The following is a 26,622-nucleotide window of genomic DNA, read 5'->3' as shown; positions in this document are numbered from 1 at the left end:
AATGAAATTGTAGTTTGTCTCTCGCTGGGTTGAGTTGGTTTACATTGTTTCATACTAGCAAGGTAACCACACGAAGCTGTGCACGAACCACAGGACCAAGCTCATTGTCCTAAGCTGTTATGTGTTAGCCACAAGAATCTGTAAACTTTACTCTTTCTACTTGTACAGTATCTCGTTTACCTACCATACACCAACCACTTCTCACTTTTTACCCGTCAATTATTATGAACATAATTCATGGGTTAAAGCTATTAGGTTTTACGATCAAAACTATAAGTCTTTAAAATTATTTTTGTCTTGTCAATTCATTGTACTTTTTATACATACAAAATATATCTTTTATTTTTGGTATTTAAAGTCTTATTATTTTATTATATATTTTATAACAGGATTATTTATATAATTATTATTCACAAAAATTTATAAAATGACTCTTTAAAATTAGCCTTGGGAATGAGCAAAAAAATTTAAAATAATCAAATAAATAATAAAATAAAAAAAATTTTTTTGAATATTAATGACCGAACCGGCGATTACCAATTTTACATCGTACTTATCCAACGAAAATATCGAAAGAAGAAAATAACTCCTGAGTGCAAGGTTAGAGAGGCTGTAAATCGTCCAGGACCGCCATGAACATACGATCTTCTTGCAACCGCTGCTGCAATTAGTATCAAGCGCAAAAGGATCTTTTTATGTATAAACATATATACATACATACATACCTATTACAAAATATATTAACGTTTATAGAGATTCACATATATGTATATATACATGTCGTATTTATACCACGGTTATGAGAATCAGGAAGTTTTCTCTCATGGGTTATTATCGTATTCGTAAATCAACTTATTATGATGGAGATATCATTAAGATTTTTACTTATTTACGTCTTGTAAATACTTTCTGTTAAATCCCTAAGTATGTAAATAAAATATACATTTATACTTATGATTATTTTTGTTTTAATTATTAGGTAGCAAAAAAAAAATTAACAAAAATTTATTGCCCAAATTATTATCCAAGAAATAAATTAAAACTTAATTCGATCTATTTTTCCCAAATTTGAAATCTACATTGATATCCATGTATTCAAATCTATCTAGATTCGTGTAAATGTCCTTAGATCTAAAATTTTCTTTGAAGCTCCCGAAATCTCTTTTAAAATTGAAATTTTTAATTTTTATAGTTTTATAATTTTCCTTTTTCAAAATTTGCTGTAAAATGATCTAAATGACAAAAACACAAAATCTCCGTACGTAGATTTGAATCATTTCTTCCCGGGAATTTAATAAAATTTGAAGAAATAACAGCTAAAATATCAATCAAATAATTATAAGGTCGTCGAAAATTTATATTGTCTTCTGTCATCGATCCAAGCCCTGTTGAACCCCTACAATGACGTAAAAGTAGTTCAGGATTGCCAACGGAAACTGTGGAAACTATCAAAATATGGCGATATCATAATAGCGTGGGTCCCAGCACATGTTGGAATCACAGAAAACGAACAGGCTGATGAACAAGCAAAACTAGCACTGACTGAAGGAAATGACCTAACTAATTTACCGGTATCCATCAGAGATTACAAAAATAAAGTTAAAAGATACATCAGGGCCCAATGGAAATAACTGTGGACCTCGAACAATCATACTCATTTTCATGAAATTAGAAGTAACATCTGGGAATCCCCCCCGCAGTTCACTCTTAGAAAAGACCAATGTACATGCACTCGACTAAGAATAGTAAGAATTGGACACACTCAGTTTTCACATGGGCTCCTGATGAACAAATCGAACCCTGCTACTTGTCCTGGATGCAACGAAATTGTTACGGTCAAACACCTTACTAACTGCCCAGGACTAGTCAGCGAAGAAACGCATCACAACTCCCCAACGATGTGAGTCATCTCCTCAACAATAAAAAACACGAAAAGATTTGTCGATATCATTATATCTATGAAATTAATGATGTGAATTGTCGGTAGAAATTATGTATACTGTATTCTATAGCTTGTAATATGATTTTCTTTACTTTGTTTTGTTTATTTTTTTTCTTTATTTTCTTTTTTTTCTGATCTGTAATTTGATTTCCGTCGCCTATAGGACCAAGCGGTTTGAGCGACGTTAAATAAATAAAATATATATTGTCTTTTACAACGTGATGTTTAGTTGATATAATTAATATTAAAAATATAGTTGAAGAAAAAATATTTTTTTACCTAAAAGTTTTATCATGATCTCTAGTTGATTGCCAGGGTGTTAACAAGTAATCAAAGTAATTTGGTTTCATCTCGCTATACATATCCGTTAGCCATCTCATCTCTTCTTATTACGTTCCTACAAAATCAAAACAGTTTCCATCACATCGATCAAAGCGTGTATGAAAAGCTGTGTATATACACTAGTCAAATAATTTTCCGGGCTTACACGCTTTAGCAGAGCTTATTTTGAACCACAAAGCTATGCAAGGCTCATGTATGATGAGTGCAAACCCAAATCACACGCCAGAAACTCTACATAATGAATCATTTGACTTTGAAGGATGTTTATGATGTGTATACAGAGTGTGCATATATATATATACTGACGTAAGAAGTAATTTCACTGCTTTAAGATTGTATATTTGTTATTATAAAATATACTGACTTAGAATAATGATCACGAGACAACGATTGACTTATAATTAAAAAGTATTATTATCTTTAATTTCATTACTTAAATTCAATATATATATATGTTACGTAATATACTTTCTCTATGTCTTGTTCCTGTATGTCAAGTGAAAAATTATTGTCTAAACAACTGTCTCAAGCTCTCAATCACTCGGATTCCACAGAAACTTTCGTCGGTAGCATCGAACGTGACATTGTCGTTTTCGTTTTCGTTTTATTTTATATTTTTTTTTTCTTCTATCATCCCTCGGGCTGTGTAACCTGAACAGTCGAGTAAAAAAGAATCGTCTCAGATTGAAAAGGGTGAGATGGGAGGATTGCTATATACAAGACATAAAAGACCATACTATTGGACACCGGTGGAGATAATTGAAGAAAAGAAAAAACGAAAAACAAAAAAATAAAAGCAAGAACAAGAGCTAAAGAAAAAGTTTTTCTGGACATAACATCCGGAAACAGAAGACATTGAAGATCAAGTAGCACAAAAGTTTGTGTTAGAAAAATCACTATTATACTTATATTTATTTATATAATAAAATATAAATAGTATAATAAATATAAAAAGATAAACGTTGTAATTTGGCAAGTACGAAAAGTTATTTACAAAGTCATATAATCAAGTTCAAGCGACAAGACAACAGGAACAAATAAAATATAAGAAAAAAAAATAAGAGGTCGAGGGAGAGGACGTAAAGACAAAGATAAGAAACAATGATTCGAATGTGTTGTGTCTTCTACAGCTTCTGCTGCTGCACTCATCATATATATATATATATATATATATATATATATATATATATATATATATATATATATATATATATATATATATATAGTAGAAATATAGAGGAATAAGAGATATGACCGTGACCGCGTGGTATCTCTGGAATGTGGCCCGTCACTGCGAAGCGCAAAGCCCCCGACGGCAAACTGGCACATCTTCTTGATCCACACGTCGATTTTTTTTATTTTTATTTATTCATTTAGTTTTTTTTTCATAATTATTATCATTATTATACATCTTACAGTCATAATTTTTTTAATCGACTAACCTATACAAAGTCGCTGAGCTTCGAAATTTTCCCATAGATCGGCCGATGCCTGGTTTGCAATGATTGGCCAGTAAATGGCTAACTATACTGGCCCGTGCATGGTGAAACATTGGTAGCCGTCTTTTTGCTTATAAAAACGGCGCACAATTAACCACCGTTCGTTGGCCAACGGTTTGATCGAGTGCTCTTGATACCAAGCTTTGGCCGATGATTGATTGCCACAATTGGCCAATGCTTGGCACACCGTTATCATCCGATATTTAGCCGATCTTCGGCCGATGCTTGAAAATTGGCAGCCATTCACGACCCAGTAATGGGCCGATTCTTTTTTTTTGTATGAGAATAGTACCATACCCAGTTATATAAAGAAATTTTAACTATCAAGTAATTTAAATAATTTATATACATAAGTGTTTTTAAAATTTAAAAACGATAATTGAATTTTTCGTTTTAATCAATCTATGCCTGAAGACACTTAAAGAAAAAAAATACCGTAAAGATTAAAATAAAAAAAAAAAAAAAACAGTTATGGAAAAAAAAATAAAAGATAATCACAGTGATAGAGAGTATGATTAGACAGGTGCTTAAGGAACTACACCTGTCTTGTTCTGGATCCAGTATAGAAGGGTAAGATGGAGAGGCCTGTAAATATGTAATGTGTAAGCAGAGTATATATAAAAGTTGAGAAGGGCAAAGCAAAGGTAGAGTGTTGAGTGTCGAGAACTCGTGAGTTTAGGTGGGAATCACGACAAGCTTGGCAGATAAATCTCTTTTTAGGAATGGATAATCGATTTGAAGGATCCCAGCTGCCACCTGCGGATTCTTAAAAAATAGAAAGAAAATACAGAGAGGCCTTCGTTCCTTGCTAATTCTTTATGTACTGAGGATGAGAAAAGACGAATGAATACGTTCGACGTGGTTATAAGAAAGATAAACTCTGTTGGAAACAGCTGGATCTTTAATGGAGTTTGTAGCTAGCAGAGTATAGCTGATGCTCACTTCATTATCATTTTCAAATGTTTCAAGCCCCTAAGGAATTGTTCACCTGCTATTTTAATTAGTTGAAACTTTATTCACTTCTCTTCTCTAATGAACGAATGTCTAATTTGTTCTAATTAAAATTATAATTGTTTTTAATTTATTATAAAAAATTTTATTTATATCTCATGCACGCTCGTATTTTAACTTTTAAATATTTATTAAATTTTTTATTTAACGAAATGAATGATAAAAAAAGAAATCATGACTTTAAGTATCCACATAATAGCCGTTTTTCTCACCATTTAAAATACAAATTCTATGACTTATACATCACCTGCCTCTACCTGAAAAGTAAACATACCTGCTTTCAAAATGAACAGTCGGTTAGTTCTGAGATTTTTATAAGCTATTAATTTAGAGGAAAATAACAAGTAAAAAAAATAACTTTTATTGAATTGCACTTACTTTTTTTTTAACACTAAAGCCCTGACGATAGTTATTATGATAAAATATAAATTACATATTTACACTTTTAATTCATGCTCGAGTGAATTTTTATTTGAAATAATTTGTATAATAATTCAGTTAGTTTCTAACTTTTATATTATAAATTCATAAAATATTTTTCTTTGAGGTATAGATTGAACTAAACCTCTTTAAGAATTGATGATATATATAACTTAATCATTTTACTAGAAAAAGCACTAGTATATATTTCAACATTGACAATGAGATTGGCCCTTTTTCATGCAACAGAAGTGACTTAAAAAGCTCAATTCCTCTACCCTCAACTGCAAGAAACCCAAGAAAACCCAAGAGAATATCCTCGAGGGAGACAATGAGGTGAGAAGAAGCTGTGCGACTTTTGTTCTTCAAAGATAATAAATGTATCTCGATTTTTTTCTCCTTTTTATAAAGTTCAGTGCCACTGATTTTGAATCAAAGAAATTTATTATTGAGTATATTTTTATTTTTGTACCTCTGTAAAATGAATTGCAAAGATGTTAATACTGCATTCATTTTTAAGTGTACTTTTCTCTAACCAGAAAACTCAAAATTTAAAAAAAATCAGAAAACCACCTGACCCTATGAGCTAGCCCTGAAACTTCCTGCTGTTTTTGAGCTCTTTGAGCTCGAAAACATTATTGTCAATACACTTTTGAGCTGTTCAAGCTCAACGATAGTAATGCCGCACATTCCATTGGGAAAATTCAAGTAATTAACAATAATAAAGAAAAAATAATGAAGTAAATCGTTATTTTTTTTTCAAATTTATATCAGCAATATCTTTGAAAATAATGAAACAATTTTGACGTTTAAAATGGCATTTCACGCAGTTTTCTGACCTCTAACATTGGAAATTTTTTTGAAATATTTAATAAATAAAATAATGAGTTATTCTAAATAAATGAAGTAAATCGTTGTTTTACATGTTTTTAATCACCAATATCTTTTGAAATAATGAATCGATTTTGACCTTCGATGCAGTTTTTCAATCACTAACTTTAAAAAAAAACACCGTCACCAATTAGTTCAAAAATTTAGATTTTATCAGAAAAAAACACTTGCAATTCTTTCGACAACGGTTTCTCTTGAACGAAAGAAGCGATTTTGATAGTTCAGGTGGCATTCAACACAGCTTATGAAATTTCAGAGCTGATTAGATTTTGGAATCAATCCATCGAGTGCATTGCAAGTTATCCAAAAAAACACAGTTTTGAAAAAATTTTATTTTTGAAGTATATCCGAATTACCGTACCGATTATGGTTAATTTCAAAAGTTGTTGAAATTAACGAGCCGCTTCAAACGCGACCTCAAAAAGCCAAATCGGTTCATCCGTTCAAAAGTTACTGAATATTTAGATACATTCGTACGTTCGTACATGCACACATATATACACTCGGACATCATCTTGAAATTAGTCAGAATAGCTTCCTAGAACCTCCAAACGTCAAGATCTCTTAGAAATTCGATTTTCGAAAACCGGGCCCAAACCAAGAACTTCCCGAATTTTTGAAAATTTTCAATTTTCTTAGCGGGAAGTTAAAAAACACTTACCTTCTTTTTCTAATTTTAAAAACTACTGAAAAAATGTACTCAAAAAATCATGAATTTGTTGATTAATCACAAAATTTGACAAGAAAAAAATCAATTTAGCTGAACAAAGAGAAGATAAGAAGGATTTTACGACGTATGATGCAACAAATATTGATAACACATTATTATTATTATTATAAACAACAAATCATTCAATAAAATTAATCCATATAATAAATGGTTAAAAATCAAATAAACTGACCAACTGATATGAAACAGTTGGATTTTAAGTATCAATTCTCATTTCACAGTTTTTTATATTCTTTTATATACAATAAAATATAATATAATAATTTAATGACAAATATTTTATGCTCATCAAAAATTTTTATTGGATATCAGTAGAACTATTACATATTTAATTATATCAATATGAAATAAAAAATGATAATGACAATGTATCATTCTTTACATGTCAATATAAATATCTCAATTCAAGGGACGTAATCGAAGATAAATCAATGCTTGATTGTTATAAAGTTTATTCCAAACAGAAAATAAATCTATTTTATTCTCAATAAAATTAATGAGTCCTAAAGAAGAATCAAGAGTCAAAGGATGATTATGTATGAAATTTTCCATCCAGTTTTCTAATGAACGGTTATTACTCGCAGATATTATTTTACCCATTCGTACAAAGTTTAACAACGATTCTATATTTTCATGATTCATTTTTGCATCTACATTGCTAGCAACAGGATACATAAATGCCTGAAACATAAAATTAACAATTCATTTATAATGTTTATTTTAATAATGTAGCTGTTTAATTTTAAAATATCTAAATTACCTGAAACAAGCAATTGCCTTTTTCTGCTTTAGTAATATAATGGGTTGCATTACTATTCTTGTATCGTATAATATCATTATTATTATTATTAAATATGTAATTTTTACGATAACTCTTGTCTTCATTTACACTAACTACCGGATTTTTTAATTCAAGTACATTAAATACATTACAGAGTGTTATTTTTAAACACTTGTAATTATTATTCAAATATTTACGATCAACTCCATAATATTTTTGCTGTACTATTTTATCAAATATATCTACATGATCATATAAAAATTTATTAAATTTCTTATTTTTAGATTCGTCAATTTTTTCATTTTCTAAACAATCAGTATAAATATAAGAAACCATCGGAATTAATGAGTAATTTTTTATATCAACTAATGGGCTATCAACATTTATATGTGATTTATTATGCTCGAGTAAGTCATTGACGTTTATTATATCCCCTGGTTTTAGATTGATTAACAATTCATTACGGATTAGTGATTTTTGGTGTTTAGATAATTTTAATAATTTGAATAGTGAATTAAAGTAAATATCAATAATAATATCTTTGTGAATATTATCTAAAATATTGAATTGATCAATTAATGATAAATTTTTGAAAGTTAAAAGAGAATTGTTATTGCTATCGAAATAATCATTAATCAAATTATCAACAGTATCATTATTGTCAGTTGTTATTATGCGAGTTTTGTAAATAGATGATTCGAAAAAATTATTATCAATTTCTCGTTTCGATTTATTATCATAAATTCGATGGCAAAAATTTGCATTATTGACAAATATCTGTAATAAAAATGAATTAAAATTAATATTTAAAATAATTTATTCAGAAGTTGAGATAAATATTAAAGTACACGGAAAGAAAATTATGAAATTCCCATAAATTATAGGAATGATTCCCATAATATTATAGGAACAATTCCTATAAATTACAGGAACCATTCCTATTAGAGCTTCACTCGAGCCGAGACAAGACAAGATTGGGAAAGTCTTGTCTTGATCTCGAAAGCTTTGATCTCGTCTTGATCTTGACTTCAAAATGTAAGTCTTGCATCGATTTCGAAAAATAAGTTATTAATAATATTGTCTTGTATTGTCTCGTCAAGATCTCGTCTTGGTCTTGAATAACCTGAAATTTTCTTAATATCAGTCATAATACAACACACAGTTGAGAATTTTTTTTTCAATAAAGGAAAAACTTAATATTTTTTAAATCTTATATAAATATACTTGATCGCTTCAAGTACTTCTAAAATGTTTTAACTTTTTAACCCAATAAACATTATTATAATTAATTAATAATCTTTTTGAAAGCATGGAGTCTTATTACGAGTAATTCTCATATACTTATACTTATTTTTTTATGTCTTGTCAAGACTTAGCGAGATGTTTTTAATGATATTGGTCTTGGTCTTGAATTGCGATCTATAATATCGTCTTGGTCTTGTCTTGACAAATCGAGACGAGGTCAAGACAAGACCAATACAATCTCGATCTTGAGTGAAGCCCTAATTCCTATAAATTATAGGAACCATTCCTGTAATGTTATGGGAACGGTTCCTATAATTTATGGGAATGATTCCTATGAAATATAGGGTTCATTCCTACATATAATGGGAATGATTCCCATAATATTATAGGAACAATTCCTATAATTTATAGGAACCATTCCTATAATGTTATGGGTATCATTCCCATAATTATAGGAACTGTTCCTATAATTATGGAAAACATTCCTATCATTATAGGAACTGCGCCCATAATTTATGGTTATAATTCCTATGTTGGTATAGGAAAAAATTTTATAGAATTATGGGAACCAGTTCTATAATTTTCTTTCCATGTAATTATTTTCGTTTAAAAATTAATATTCATTTATGAAAAATTTAATTACTTGAAATAGACATTGTCCATTGACAACATATGCCACGTAATGCGTTGCATCACCAATTTTTAATGCATCATTTGTTTCAATCAATTTAACTTTAGCACGATGTGATTCGACGTTATTACATATTTTAATTATACCATAAGATAAGTTTTTATTGCTTGTATAATTAAAATTATTTTTGAATAATTTTTCTATGATCTTTGTGTTATTGAATATCTTTGATGTATTTGAAATTTTTTTTTTATTTATAAAAATTTTTGAAAAATAATGTGATACTGATGAATCAAAAGTTAGGCACGTGCTTTTGTAAGATGCCGTCAATTTACTGTGATTTGTTTCATTCGATTCATATGTAAATTTAAATCCATTATAACCGTTAAATATGTTACCGAAAATTTCGTTTGATAATTCATTTAAATTATTTATTTTGACAGTATCACCCACTGATAATTTTATTAATGGCACATTTTCTCCATTTATATTTATCACAAAAAACACTATAATGTTAATTATTGCTAAAATATTTTTATACTTTACGTGCATTTTGGAATGAAAAAACAACCAATATTTAGACCAATTTTTATGAAATGAAAAAAATTTCAGGCGTAGAGCATTTAAAACAGATAAAACTTCACAGGTGATTAAAGAAACTAATGTGAATTTCTGATAATGATGTCATTAAAAAAAAAATTTCTTAATTAAAAGCTATTTTTGCTTTATAATTACGATTATATCTGAGATGTATTTTTTTTATACCATTTTAAAATAACGTTGTAATATTCTTTAACTTTTTTGCTTGAAGAATTTAAAATATTTGACAACTAAGATCTGTATTATTATTTTTTTTAAAATTGTCTTCGAGCTCTTAAAAATTTTTATTCAAGTTTGGCCGGAGGGTTGGCTGATATATTTTTTTACTCCCCTAAACTGTCATGTACTATCGTGTAGTAATTATTTACATGAGTTGGAAGAAATTTCTTTCGTCACCTTCCAACGTATTTTTTTTTTACGATTAAATAATAACTACAAAATTTAATACTTTTTGAATAATTATTTATAAACATCGTCTTTTGTAAGAATGTATCTATAATTAAAAACCTGCAATCAAAAATCTTAAATACTAACTATTATATAACAAAAAAAATTTTTAAATAATTTTATTTTTTGTTGTTTAAACAATCTGTTATAGTTATATACAATCTGCAGTTGATACTTTAATGATTTGCGCACACAATGTTTTTGTAGTCACTGAACCAATGCTCTCAAAATTTTTTGTTGGTATGCTCAACAAATATTGTTTCATCGTTCTGTGAATGGAAACACCGATAAGTTAAATACTTTTTTTTTTACTGCAAAACAAATAGCGATTTTTCCAAGCAAAAAATCATACTCGACTTTTTTTGTGCATCGTTCTAAATGACAATTTTTTTAAGTTTTTTTTTTAATTTATCTATATGCGAAAAAATGCTATTGAAATTGTATGGTCCAAATCACATAAAAATATTTTCTAAAACAGATGACGACTTTCATGTTTAATCATGCATGTTACTTCAATATTTATTGTATGTTATTAAAAAGAAACTACGACTTTTTACACAATAAATTAATATGCACTCAATACATTTCTCAATGAATGTCCAACTACTTTCTTTTAAATTTTAAAATTTCCGCTTCTTTTTTTTTCAAAGAACCAAATAATTGTCACCCATGACACAAATATGACTTTCATCATGAATTTGTTTCAAGAACTTTAATCACGTCAAAATTATGACTCAGTAAAATTTAAATCCAAGTAATCCGAAGTTCATTCACTAAATTAATTTTACAATCGAAACTGATTTACGTAAATCAAGTACTTGATAGAACAAGTTTAATTCAGTAAAAAATCAGTCAAGTGTTTCTATCGAAGTCATCCCAAATCCAATTCAAAGACGTAATAAATTAATTTTAGAATTGATACTGATTTATTCGACGAAAAGTTGAAGTAAATTCATGATGGAAGTCATATTTGTGTCACGCTCTGAGTTTCGTCATGAAATTAAGATCTAAATTCATTATGAACCAAAATTTTTTTTTACACGGGCACTTTGGGTACATTCCGAAATTCGCGTTTCGGAAAATGTATATATCCTTCGTATCAAAGCATCTTTTAATGACATCATACAATTAAAATTTGAGTTATAGACAAAATTGAAATTTTGGCAATATGATTCACTTGTAAATTTATCGGTTACTGGAAATATTATTTATGTTGTAGCGAACAATTATTTTCCGATAAGTGAATTTGTATATTGTAATATGATATCAGAGGCTTTAAAAATTAATAAAATATATATTAATAAAAAATTTATCGTTGCAATTCATTTATAGTCCATTCGTCATTAAATTAATTTTCATAATCTGCTACGGTATTATCAATAAATTTATTTAATCATTCATTTATTTCATTTGCATTAAAAATATCGCGGGCTGATAATTTTTTTTTCAATTATATAGGACTTTCCTGTATTTATATTGAATGAACTAAATGCAATTGTGTTTATCAGAACAATAATGTTAATAAATGTTCTGTACATTAAAAATCGAAATTTTTTATTTCGTTAAAATATTATTTGTAATGAATATAGTCTATAATTATAATTATTTTACAAAAGAATGATCTTGATATTTTTTGCTTCTTTAGATAAAATATAGAAGTTCTGATAGAAATGCAATGCCAGAAGAAAAATATTTTTATAAAATTTAAAGATATTGTATAAGTAAGATTCTATAATATTTTACATAATTTTATAAAAGCTTACAACATAAAATTAATAGAATTCTATAAAATTTCATAAAGTTCCATAAAATCTTATTAAAATTAATTTTATTTCATAAAAAGTGATAAAATTGTATCAAATTTAAATTCAGTTCTAAGATAATGTCTTTTTAAGATTGTATAAAATTCCATAAAGTTTTATAAAATTATATGAAATAGCTTAAAATCTTGATGCACGAAATGTATGAAATCCTATGAGATTTTTAAAAATTCTATCAATTTTCATAGAAACTCATAAGTTTGAACCCAGTAGTAAAAGAAAATGATTTTCCGAAAATCATTGTAGTTTTGTAAAATTTAATGTGATTTTTCCAGCAAATTTTAACGAGTTATGTAAAATTTTATAAAATTAACATTTAAATTCAGGGCTAAACAATAATGTTTTGTTAACATTTTATGAAGGTTGTGAAATAGTACAAAGTTCTCTAAAATTTTATCAAATCTCATACAATTTCATAAAACTTGGCTGCAGAAAATTTATAGAAGTTAATAAAATTTCATAATATTTTTTTATTATATATTGTATACTTCATTTATAAAATTATCAGTTCTTTTAAAATTATATAAAATTTCATCTAATCTTAAAAAATTTATTATGGGAGTTTAAAACTTCATATCTCGATAACTATACTATACTCATACGCGATCACGTACGCGGGTCGGCCCAGCGATGACTTAGAATCGGAAGGATCCAGGTTTCGAGCCCAGCAGTCACTGGGACAATAAAAAAATATTTAATCCGACATAGTAATGTTTTATCCATTGAATTGAATTTGAATTGAATTGAGATTGACTCCTTCGTTTGGTGTAGAGCCGAGCACTCAGTTCTTTTGAACCATTGTACTCGGCCCTACTAGGTCAATTCTCGTTAAAATTAAGGTTGGATTGGCAGATTTATGAATTTCGAGAATCGCAGAAATATGCCCATACCAACCTCTAATAGGTTAGGCCGAGTACCATCACAGATCCCCAAGATGTCTTTCCTTACATCCTCTAAGGCTCTGCATTGGCTCAGCAAGTGAAGGGGAGTTTCATCCTCTGAATTGCATCTGGGGCATACCGAGTCATCGGTGATGCCCATGAGCTTCAGATGTCTCCCGGTAAACCAGTGCCCTGTAACGAGTCCGACAATAATCCTCAATTTGGATCTATCGAGCTCTACTAGACTGGTACCAAGCGACTTCGATGGTCCTTCTAGTGCCCTCGTATGTCGCATGCCTCCGGCCCCAAGCCACAGGTCCTAGAACCTGTCACAGGTCCATTGAGCCAAGTGGTTTCTAATAAAGCACAAAGGCACCGGAATTGAACAGACTGGCTCGGGGCCCGTTTTGCAGGCCCCTGTCCTTGCTAATTCATTTGCTATGTCATTCCCTTTAATACCGCTATGACCCGGTACCCAAATGAGATTGACATAGTTGGCGCTCGCTAGTTTGTTAGCGAGTGTGATGCAGTCCCGTACAAGCTTTGAAGTCACCACGACAGATGTGAGTGCTTTAAGAGCTGCACGGCTGTCACTGCATATGTATATGTATTTGTTCCTGTGATCTAGCTCTAAAATATGCTTTACACAGGCCCAGATCGCATATACTTCTGCCTGAAAAATAGAGGCAGTATGTCCCAGTCTGAGGGATATCTCAGTTTTGGGTCCGCCGCTATAAATTCCTGCACCTGCTCCCTCTACCCTTTTGGACCGGTCCGTAAACCAGACTAGCCCTTGAGGTGATAGGATTCCATTGCTCCCTATTTCCCATTCCTGCCTGTTTGGAAAGAGGACTTTGTATTTGTGTCGGAAGTGGTAGTTACGAGAGCCATAGTCTCCTCCTTGGGCCAGGACCTCTTCGAGATCTCTGTTCCGTAGGATGGACGCATGTCCCGTCCTAGCCTTCGACCACAACCCAACAAAATGCAGTCTCAAAGCCGTTTTCACAGCCAGAGATTCTACAGTTATGTTTGGAGGAACTACCTTCAGGAGTGCCCCCATAGCTAGGGTAGGAGTTGTTTCAAACGCTCCTGTTATGCCTAGCAAAGCAAGTCGGTAGACCTTATTTAATGCCTTAATGTTGACGTCCCTTCATATTGCGGGCCACCAAATGACAGAGGCAAAGGTTAGCTGGGGTATCAAAATAGCCGTGTAAATCCACTTGACTAATTTTGGTTTTAGACCCCACGTTGTGCCAAATATCCTTCTACAGGCCCAAAAAGTGGTAGTGGCTTTTTGAGCCTGTTTCCCTATATGGCTTCTCCACGTGAGCTTATTGTCCAGAGTTACTCCAAGGTAGCGTACCTCTGTTGAAAACTTCAGCTCAGTGTCGAAAATTGAAGGCGCATTTAACTTATGCTTCCTCTTTTTGGTGAAGAGCACCATCTCTGTCTTGTTAGGGCTAACCTTCAGAGATCTGTCGGTGCACCAATTCTGTACAAGATCGAGTGCTCTTTGCATCCTCCATCTTATCTCTACTGGGCTACTACCTCTGATCATCAAAGCAACGTCATCCGCGTAGCCCACTGCGTGGCTAACTACTTCATGTAGAGCCGTTTCGACGGATTTACCAGCCTGGTATGCATGTTGTGAATGATGCACTGGTATTCGACTCAGTGCTTCGTCCCTTATGTGTCTGTCTACCATCCTTTTCAGGGTTTTTAAAAGGAAGGAAGTCAGACTAATAGGCCTGAAGGATTTCGCCAGGTCATAGCAACTTTTCCCAGGTTTTGGTATAAAGACTACCCTGACCTCGCGCCATGCCCCGGGCACATAACTTAGGGCCATACAAGCCCTAAAAATTTGTAGGAGGTGTTTGCGAAGTGATTCTTTACCCTCTTGTAGGAGAGCTGAAAAAATCCCATCCACCCCTGGGCTTTTGTACTTCTCAAAATTGCCTATTGCCCATTCAATTCTGCTGGGCGTTACCACCCTTGCAGCAGTCCTACAGTCACCATGTCTGGTGACTGTGAAGTTTCTCTCCTCTCTTTGATTTCCCTCCTGTCCCGTCAGTTCCGAGCCGGGGAAGTGTACTTTAAAGAGATGAGCCAGTATTTCTCCGTGGTTTACTGTTTCCCTCCCATCCGGGAGGGTCAGACCACCTAGCTTAACTGTAGGGCCCGAAGTGAAGATCTTACGGAGACGGGCCACCAATGGTAGATCCTTAATCTCCCCACAGAACTTTCTCCAGGCCTCAGCTTTGGAGACCTTAATACACTTCTTGTATTGAACCTAGGCTGCTTTATACTCAGCCCAGTTTTGGTCTGATTTCGTTTTTAACGCTTTGTTACGTAGCTTCCTGGACCAGGAACGGAGCCTGCTCAGATCTGCATTCCACCATGTCACCCGCTTGCTACATTTCCTAGTTTTCAAAGGACATGCAATTTCATAGGACTGAACAATAGCCGTTTGCAAATGCTCGACCAGCTGCTCAATCCTACCGGCCGTTCTTAGGGTCCCGCAAGGTTCCCCCAGCCTACTTACTAGCTCTTTCTTATAGATGAGCCAGTCCGTGGCCTTAGGGTTCCTATATGTGCCCCCAGTCCTGCCGTTCCTGCTGCCTTCCAACATAAAGTGAATTCGGCGGTGATCAGAAAGAGAATCTTTCTGGTTTTTACACCAGCCGGGTTTCCTGTAGCACATGTTAACCAAAGTAGTCGTGGCCTGCCCACAATATCCCTCCCGCTGGAGGTCATCGTGAGCTACCACTTCCCACTCTGGCCGTCCCCTTATCCACCACCTGGGAACGCGCCCGGTTGGCCCTCAACCATGTTGTCCGCTCTCCTTTACGGAGATTAGACAACCCGGGGTTTTATCCATTAGATCAATATGTAAGATCTAATTGTATTTTTTTTCACGATTTAATAATTCGTTTTTTAAAATTATAACTCTCTGTTAAATTTTATGAAATTTCATAAAATTTTTTGCAACCGTATAAATTCTCATCAGGCCATTTTCGGTATAGATTCTTATAAACTTTCGTGAAAAAATTATCTACGAAAAACATAAATATTAGAACGTACACGGAAAAAAATGATGCTCAAAATTTTAATAGTTTGTAGTTTATTTTTTACTTAACATTAGTATATTCGCTACTAATATCAAACCAGGATCATTATATATATATTACGAGATGGCTATTATTTATATTAAAATTTGATGCACATAGAAAAGCAAAATTTGTAATTTCGTATATTAAAATTAATATGAAAAGAATCGATAAATTGGTATCTACAGTTATTACTATTCAAATAAACATAGAAAAATTTAAAAAATGATGAACCGAAAAATTAGTAAACGTTCCTATTAATATATAAAGATCTAGTATACTAATTTTTCATTTTATATAAATAATATTATTTACCACTTATTCGATATATGTATATAATAAATTAATTTATAATAACGAATAAATAACATTTTATATTAATTATTAGTCAATGGGATAGAATTTATAAAATAAGAGTTAGTAACTTTTGCAATTTTCGGCTGGAAAAATCAGTATCTAAGATACCAATTCCTAATTTGACCAATCATTACTTTTTAATTGATTATGCCATAAATTAATTAATTTTCACTGATAAGTGTCGTATTTATATACCTAAAAGTAATAATATTTACTTACTCTTTGAAATAATTGATAGTAGTTTTTAGGAATCTACAAAAATTAGTAAACTACTTTGCATTAAGTACGTAATAGTAATAATTATTGATAACAGATTCCACTTTTTACTATCATTTATTACTTTTTAATATTCTGTTTTTTCAGTGTACTTATATATGTTTTCTATTTTTATCCATTTCAAAAATAACTTCAATAAAAACTTATGTTAACTTTTATTATTATTTGTATAGATTTATTGATGTTATTAAGAACTCCCGTTTTTGGAATGTGTAAATAAATACAAAATTTTTTAATATCTTTTTAAAGAAAGGTTTTTAAGCAGTTTAAAATTCTAGGATTACGGCGGTCCCAAAGGTCATGCGATCGTGGGTTTTTTTTCTCACGGGTTACATATTTATCGCACCTAGCAATTATTTACACGTAATTTAAAAGAGATTTATTTCTTTTTTTTTTTTTTTGTCACACTTTAACGTGATTTTCTCAAGAACTCAAAAACTAGCCAAGTGAGTTCAATATTTCTTCACACTCTTGAGCAATTATTTATAGTTTTTCAATGTTATATACATCATATATTATATCCTTCTTTTTATTTTTTTCTTCTGAGACATTCTAGTATAGAAACTTCTTTAGCTTATGAAAGAGCAATGAAATTTTTTAATGTGATCGGCAGAAACTTGAGAGCTACCTTTTCTTATTCTTAACTACGATAAAACTAAAGTCGTTAAATTTTTTAGTACGACTTTTCTTTCACATTTTCACATGACACTTTCTCACCTGCTATCTTTTATATAAGATGTTCATGTTCTAAAATTTTCAAGATTTAGCTCTAGTTATTCTTTACCTTTACGTGACTTTGCATGTTCGTATGATTCAATAGCAGTAACAAAATATGAAACAAAATATACAGTTGTATCATACATATGATATACGCAACATCAAGAAAGTGTAGTGTTCCAGTGATAACTTAGATAAATATCCTGGGAATAAAAATAAAACTAAAACTTTATTAATAATAATAAATAATAGTAAAAAGTGGAATCTGTTATCAATAATTAGTACTATTACGTACTTAATGCAAAGTAGTTTACTATTTTTTGTAGATTCCTAAAAACCACTATCAATTATTTCAAAAAGTAAGTAAATATTATTACTTTTAGGTTTATAAATACGTGACTTATTAGTGAAAATTAATTAATTTATGGCATAATCTATTAAAAAGTAATGATTGGTCAAATTAGGAATTGGTATCTTAGATACTGATTTTTCCAGCCGAAAATTGTAAAAGTTACTAACTTTTATTTTATAAATTCGATATCACTGATCCATTATTAGCTTAAAATATCATTTATTTATCATTATAAATCAATTTACAATATACATAAATCTAATAAGTGGTAAATAATAAAATGAAAAATTAGTATACTAGATACTGATTTTTTGCTCATAAAAATACCGAAAATTTTTAACTCTTATTTTATAAATTCTATCCCATTGACTAATAATTAATATAAAATGTTATTTATTCGTTATTATAAATGAATTTATTATATACATATATCGAATAAGTGGTAAATAATAAAATGAAAAATTAGTATACTAAATCTTTATATATTAATATGTACATTTACTAATTTTTCGGTTCCTCATTTTTAAAATTTTTCTATGTTTATTTGAATAGTAATAACTGTAGATACCAATTTATCGATTCTTTTTCATATTAATTTTAATATACGAAATTAAAAATTTGCTCTCCTATGTGTATCAAATTTTAATATAAATAATAGCCATTTTGTAATATATATAATGATCCTGGTTTGATATTAGTATCGAATATACTAATGTTAAGTAAAAAATAAACTACAAACTATTAAAATTTCGAGCATCATTTTCTTCCGTGCATAAACAGTCAATCTACTGTTTATTAAATTTTTTTCTCTTCCCTCGATTTTATCATAAAATTTTTTGTTACTGGTCGTGAAGAAAATTTCTATTTTTAAAAATAAAAAATTTATAGATATTTATATAAATATAAAAAAGTGAACTTACGATGAATTCCAACGATCTCATTCTCTATCCGGTTCTTAAGTTTATCTTTTTACTCTCCGTATTTCTCAAGGTATATAAAAGAATCTGGTTGTGCCTTGCAGCCGAATGTACACTTAGTTTTCTCGCAACACAAGTAAACTAGCCAGGACACTTTAATGTACCAAGTGAGTGTATATCCCAAGGGGATGAAACAAGACAACAAAACAACTATAAAAGAGTATGATGGTCACAGTATTAAAAAAAAAAAATTAACTTTTATTTTTTAAGTACCCCAATGAAAAGTACTATACGTTTCGATAGTTATAGAGTATATATAAACTTTTAACATCGCATGTTACATTTTGTTGATAGCCATCAAGACAGATATAGACAGTCATCCAACTAACCCCATCTATATATATAAATATATTTATGTTACAGTATTTAATGATACTTTCTCGTAAATCTCTCGACAACTCTTCAATCGTTGACAACTCCGCTAGATAAATTACTGCCAAGTTTGCGCTAAAAATATAAATATAAAACTAAAAGAATCTGAATATTTTTATCCTATCTCTATGATTTATGTTTTAAAGGTGCGATTGACTTTCAAACACTTGTTTCCACCGTCCAGTAAATTTATTTCAACAAAAATAGTCGAAAAAAAAATGAATATAAATTGAAAAAAAAGAAAAAGCAGTACAGAATTCCGTATGTATGATTCGACAGATGTAATTGCACGCTATTTCGTGATTTATAATGACATTTACGGTGAATCCTTAATTTATGTATCACATCGTGGATCTTGTTTAGCAATTAATCATTACATATTTTTTTTTATCTTTTAATTTTCATTATTCATGTAACATTTATCTACCATTGCTGGCTACTACTACAACTTGTACTATTTTATTCAGTACTACTGTACTTACTGATGAGGATCAAGTTTGTTAAATGTGAAACCTGTTCCTATATGGAGTTTCACGATCTATTAAATCCATTTCGCAAATAAAGCTGTGAGGGGAAAAAACCTGAACAAACGATCAAATTGACAGGTTCAATCTTTTATTTTTTTTTTTTTCTTTCAGTTTCTGTTTATGTTAAGATTTCTTCACTCAACCAAGAAAACTTGGAGAGTTATTTCTAAACCTCAAACAATATTTACCCAAGTGATCCGTTAAAATGAAATTTTTTATACTTAATACTGAATTTGAATACTTCTTAGAGGGATTTTTAAGGTTATTCGTTTTTAAAAAACCTTTATACTTTTTTTTTAACTTCCCGCTAAGAAAATTGAAAATTTAAAAAAAAAAAGGAAGTTATTGGTTTCGGTCAGATTTTCGAAAATCGAATTTCTAACAGGTCTTGACGTTTGGAGGTTCTAGGAAGCTATTCTGACTAATTTCAAGATGATGTCCGAGTGTAAGTACGTACGTACGCTAATATCTGTAACGTTTAAACGGATCAACCGATTTTGATCGCCAAGGTGTCATTCGACGTGGCTTGTCAATATCTAAAAGCTGTAAAAAATTGAGCTTGGTCGGTAGGGCTCGTTCGGAGATATTAAAAAAAAAAAATTTTTTCAAAAATGTTTTTTTTGGATGACTTTTAATGTGATGGATTGATTCCAAAATTGACTGGGCTTTAAAACTTTATAAGCCGCGTCGAATGCCACCTTAACCATCAAAATCGTTTCATTCGTTCAAAAAAAAACCGTTGTCGAAAGAATTAAAAAAAAAAATTTTTTTTTTAGTATTTTTGAAATTTCTTAAAAATGACTAGATAAATTAATTCTGAAATCTGATCAGCTTTAGAACTCAATAAAACGCGTCGATTGATACCTTAACCGTCTCAAATGTTTTTTATTAAAGTCAGTGATTAAAAAACTGTGTCGAACGTCACCGTGAACGTCAAAATCGATCCATTTTTTCAAAAGATATTGATGATTAAAAATACGAAAAATAACGATTTACTTCATTCATTCAGAATAAATCATAATATTACACGGAAAAAAATGAACTATATAAATTGAGAATGACAAGTAATATATAATGATAAAGTGATCAGTAAATACCATCATTTTAAATAGTAATTTTTCGTTTATAATTCAAACGTGAATAATTACAGGATAAGTATGGAAATTTATTGTCTATGTAAGAAAAATTACTATTTGAACTTTAAAAATCATAACTGATACTTAAAAAATAGACGACACGTATTATAAAATTTACTATTTGAGTGTTAAAATTCCCCATATTGACAACCGGGTTCCGGGTTATAACTTCAAAGAGTAATTTTTAAAGTTTATTTTTTTCTGTGTATTCATTAAATGTTTCAAAAAATTTTCCAATGTTAGAGGTCAGAAAACTGCGTAAAATGTAATTTTAAATGTCAAAATTGGTTCATTATTTCCAAAGATATTGCTGATATAAATTTGAAAGAAAAAAAAAAAACAACGATTTTACTTCATTATTTTTATTTTGTTATTGTTTATTACTTACATTTTCGCAATGAAATGTGCAATATACTATTGTTGAGCTTGAAGAGCTCAAAAAGTACTGACACTAACGTTTTCGAGCTCAAAGAGCTCGAAAACAGCGGGAAGTTTCTGGGCTGGCCTGCAGGTCATCAGGCGGCTTACTGATTTTTTTTTTTTTTATTTATCGATTATTTTACTGTATCACTATATCACATTTGAAATTAACTCCTCATCTCCATCAACCATTAATCATGATCGGTAGTGCGAAAACTTGTATGTCTACTAATGGTTAATTGAGTAAAAAAGACAGACTTGTTTATCTATCCATCCAATAAAATTGATCTCGTTTATTTGATAGATAATTTTATTTAATGACGTTATAACTTGACATTATAATCATTCGTTTAATGTATAAATTTTTTAAAATACTTTTTACTACATAATAAACATTTATTGCATACCGGTAGAAATAAATATTATTGCTGAGAACATATTTTCTCGGCTCAAACTATTTTTGTTTAATTTTTTAAAATTAACTATACAATTTGAAATAAGAAAAATTTCTTATTTTTTTCTTTTTCTTTTGCCTTCTGTAATTGTCATTAACTCTTGGCCTCATTTTCGCCGTAACGATAACTCTGAATAATGTTTTTTTTTTTTTTTAAGTAAAAGCGAGATTATATTTAAATAAAATTATAAAGATATTTATTAAATGAAAAAATCCTCAAGAGGTTAATTTTACAAAGTAGTCAGCTTGTAAAAAGTCACCTTAGAATATAACGATCGACTTGATGTGAAAAGCACCAAGGGATTTAGTGATATATTTTACCTTTTCTATGTAAAACTAAAATTTCGTGGTTCGTAGCAACGTATATAAGTAAGATTGGTAGAACAAGAGGAGACTTTTCTTGCATATTTAAAGGACGCTAAGTCTCTTGCAAGAAGCCAGAGAAGTCTAGTCTTGTATAAAATCAAGATTCAGGAACTAAAACTTAATTCTCACTGTGCTATTACTTACCTTCCTTTAATTTTCTCGACATTTATATAGTCATGATCACGTTATAATTTTTTTTTTTTTTTTTTTTTTTTTAATATCATTCTAAGTATAGAACGTATTTCAGTAGAAATATTTACCATCGATTATCTGCATTTTTCAATGCCGTTAAACCGGTTTTTAAATTATTAATCTCCTCAATTAATTCTCTAATATAATCTACTTCCTCAATGCACTCAATCTTATTTTCTTCACTGACATTTACTTTTTTCTATCATAATTATTAATTTTTTAAATATTTATAATCATAATTGCTAAATCTAATTTAAATTTTTATTTCATTATTAAATAATTAATTACTCATTAATAAACCAGCAATTAAATTTTTATTAAGAATAAAATGAATTGGTATAAATTATTTGAAATATAAATATTAGTAATGAATAATTCATTTCTTAAACTTGATATAATAAATAAAAAAATATTATAATGGAATGTTTAAATTAAACGTAAACTGAATTTGAGACATTAAGAGAGTTAGCATCAGCATCAAATTGTTGAGTATGTAGATGGCAGGCTGACGGTATGCACCCAGGATGTTATGACTCTGGGAGTTATGAGACGACCGCCTGGCAGCAATTATAGCACGCCAAGAGTATAAACCTCTTTTTTTCTCTTCTCGTCTCTTCTCTTCTCTTCCCTTCTCTTCTTTGGTCTTTATCCTGCTCCAGTCCTTAAATATCTATCTTTGTCGTCTGTTGTTGAACGTAATTGAAATATCTCAATCCCTCTATTTCAAGTTGATCTCAAGACCGCAAACTCTGAAACAGAATTATTCGAGCGAAGGATTCACGCGTCCGATCACTCTTGTTGTGTCCACCATAACCATCATCCGAAATAGTTATTTCCATCCAATTCGCCTCTCTGATCACATTTCTTTAAATTCCCTGACACTGACATTACTTATCCACTTGTCTTATTTCATTACTTTATCTCATTTTAATTATTATAATTATATTTATCTTAAGTATCATTTTCAATTTTCAACAATCGTTTTCATGGAAATTTTATAAAATTTATTAGTTTTACATAAATATGGATTTGTTTACATATTTAAAAAAATTAAAACATAATCATTAAAGAAAATACATTATGTGATTAATAAACTCTCTAAACATGATTAAGTGAATATTTACTAACTGCGAGTGCAAATCGAACCACTTTTTGGAATAAGTGGTTCGATTTGCACTTGGAATTAGTGAATAATTAAGGTGGTCCTTATTTTGGACATTTTCGAATTTTAATGCTCCCAGAGGCTTATGTGGTTCGAAATAAATAAAAAAAAATATCCTCAAAGTTTCAGGTCTCTATCTCAGTTTTAACCCGTGCCGCACAGCGATGTAAGTTTCCCATTTAAATAACACGGGGTTTTTGGCATTGAACAATTAATTTTTTATTCCGGCTAAAGTAATTCTTCGAAAAATTTGAAACTCTGTAGACTTTATCTTTATATCAGCAGCTGCTCCTCAGAATTTTTACAGATTTTCAGCCACTATAATTTTGGGGATACAGCATGATGAAAAAAAAGAAAAAAATTATTTTTTTTATTTTTAGCTAAAATTTTTTTCAAATAACATATCAAATCACTCTGCATGCTTACCAGAAGTTCTTACTTTTTTTCATTCTCGAACCTAAGTGGGTGAACGGTATATCTTTGTTGCACTAATACAGTAATCAGGAACTTTGCATTAGTGTGCAGTAAAGTGTTCCTTAAAAGGATTTTTTGAATTTATTACGATCACCTCACAAACGGTTTCAATTACGACAGAAAAAAATTCCCTCAAAGTTTGAGCTCTTAATTCCAACGGGACAACGTGCCGCAAATTTTGTTTTTGTGATTTTTTAAGTTTATTATATTTATTTATCAAAGAGATCTATTTTATTAATAATTTATTATAGTTAAAAAATTGTAAATAAATAATTATTTCGATATTATGATAGACAAAACTTCTAACATTTTGTTTATTATTTAATGCTTAAAACAAATAATAAACTTAAAGGTGACGAACTTATTTGAGCAAATATTGAAAGAAATTCAATTTATTGATTATATTTACTAAATGTTAAACTAAGACATACGGCATAGATATACCGATCTCTGATATCAATTGAATGCATTATGTATTTTTGAAAAAGACACAAAGTCAAATAACATAAACAAAAATATTGCTTGAAAAAATCACAAAAAAAATTTTGCGGTAACTCTTCCCGTTAGAATTATAAGAGCTTAAACTTTAAGGGAATTTTTTCTGTTGTAATTGAAACTATTTTGAGAGGTGATCGTAATAAATTCGAAAAATCCTTTTAAGATACACTCTACTGCACATTAACGCACTATTGTCTTACTTAGCGAAGTGCGCTTTAATTTATTGAAAATATTCGTTTGTTCATAAGAAAAACTCGTCCAAAGCTCCTGATTACTGTATTAGTGCAACAAAGATATGGTGTTCACCCAATTGGGTGCGAGAATGAAAAAAAGTAAGAACTTCTGATAAGGATGCAGACTGATTTGATATGTTATTTGAAAAAAATTTTAGCTAAAAATAAAAAAAATAATTTTTTTCTTTTTTTTCATCATGCTGTATCCCCAAAATTATAGTAGCTGAAAATCTGTAAAAATTGTGAGGAGTAGCTGCTGACATAAGGATAAAGTCTACAGAGTTTCAAATTTTTCGAACAATTACTTTAGCCGGAATAAAAAATTAATTGTTCAATGCCAAAAACCCCGTGTTATTTAAATGGGAAACTTACATCTCTGTGCGGCACGGGTTAAAATTGAGATAGAGATCTGAAACTTTGAAGATATTTTTTTTATTTATTTCGAACCATATAAGCCTCTGGGAGCATAAAAATTCAAAAATGTCCAAAATAAGGACCACCCTAACATTCACTTATTTCACTTATTCATATTTAGAGAGAAGATGTTGAGTTGGATTTTAATTAAAAAATTTTTGAAATACAGAACTAACTTTTTTTTTTTTAAATCTTAATTGGTTTTTGATAATTGTGAAGTTTATTGAAGTTTCGTTATGGAATTTATCGCATTTAAAACTAAAATAAAAATTATAGATGAAAAATATAATTTTAAATTAAGGGGGACCACTAGTGTGACCGCCTTAAAAAACGATGATTTTGGGAATTTTTTTTAAGAAAACTACTGCATAGAGTGGCGCACATGTTCTAATGTTTTAAGGAAATATTTGTGGATATATAATGAATGCAAGATAAAATTTTTGGACGAAAAGTTCAAAATTCAGCGGGTTATTCACAATCTCCCAACGCTAAAAAAAATCCCCCTACTGCTGCAGCAAACTTGAATCAGGAAGTGAAGCATGAAAAAAATTATTATGCCGCAGCACAATTATTATAATGTATGAAAGTAATTGTTATTAAAGTTTATCGATAAGTCTCTCGCGCGTAGTAAGTATTGTGATACAGCATGGTAACTTTTCGTATGAGTATAATAATTTTTTTGATGCTTCACTTCCTGTTTCCAGTATGGTCGACAGCATAATAAAAATTGCTAGGTCTCGAGCCAACGTTTTCCTCCGTGTGTGATGGCGACCTTCACAGTGCATAAAATCAAAAAAACCAAAAAGTTTATTAAACTAGAAGGTATTTCCCGTACCATCACCCTCGGGCGAAGAAAAAAAATAAAATTTAACAAAATAGCGGAGTTTTTAAACAAAATTTCAAATTTTGCGCGAAAGTTTGATGATTTTTGGCCTGCCAAAATTACATTTTTGATTCGATCGAATAACTGGAGGCTCATGGTACACGTAGAAACATATATAAAAGAAACCACAATTCAAATCAAATCGATCGGATGATTCATCTTCGAGTTATAGATGCAGCAATTTTGAAAAATGTATTTTCGAGAATCGATAAGCGTAACTCCAAAAAATTATTCGAGAAATGCACCAGAAATTGTAGTATGTTATTTTTGAAAGAATAGACTACCGAAATATGCAAAAAAAATTGAATTGATTTTTCAAAATTTCACATCAGTGGTCCCCCTTAAAATTACGTTTTTTTTAAATTACGGTTTTCTTAATAACTCTCAGCTTCAAAATTAATTGACTTATGACAACAAAAAAACAATTATTGGACTTAAATAAAATAAAATGCACTGCTATTTTAA

General features: G+C 29.9%; 2 protein-coding genes across 8 annotated transcripts in view; one reads left to right on the top strand and one right to left on the bottom strand.

The window, feature by feature from the left end:
- The window catches only part of LOC130668618 (EGFR adapter protein-like), a 374,416-nt gene that overhangs the window by 325,162 nt on the left and 22,632 nt on the right, over window positions 1–26,622 (top strand). The window lies entirely within an intron of this gene.
- Window positions 7,124–19,198, bottom strand: LOC130668621 (uncharacterized protein PF3D7_0210200-like). Its single transcript, XM_057470985.1, has 3 exons — window positions 18,970–19,198; window positions 7,596–8,393; window positions 7,124–7,516 (listed from the first exon to the last, which is right to left on the bottom strand). The coding sequence occupies exons 1-3, from the start codon at window positions 18,988–18,990 to the stop codon at window positions 7,235–7,237; spliced, it is 1,101 nt and encodes a 366-aa protein (XP_057326968.1). The 5' UTR covers window positions 18,991–19,198; the 3' UTR covers window positions 7,124–7,234.

Source organism: Microplitis mediator, chromosome 5 (genome assembly GCF_029852145.1).
Source record: "Microplitis mediator isolate UGA2020A chromosome 5, iyMicMedi2.1, whole genome shotgun sequence".
Lineage (NCBI taxonomy): Eukaryota > Metazoa > Arthropoda > Insecta > Hymenoptera > Braconidae > Microplitis > Microplitis mediator.
Note: the sequence above shows the minus strand (reverse complement) of the source record. Positions and strands in the feature narration are given on the sequence as shown.

Excerpts from the sequence above, each read along its gene's own strand:
- LOC130668621 (XM_057470985.1), bottom strand. The coding sequence starts at position 18,990 with ATGAGATCGTTGGAATTCATC. Across the intron at positions 8,394-18,969 it reads TGAGATCGTTGGAATTCATC|ATATTTGTCAATAATGCAAA; the intron begins GTAAGTTCACTT and ends TTTTTATTACAG. Across the intron at positions 7,517-7,595 it reads AAGGCAATTGCTTGTTTCAG|GCATTTATGTATCCTGTTGC; the intron begins GTAATTTAGATA and ends TTTATGTTTCAG.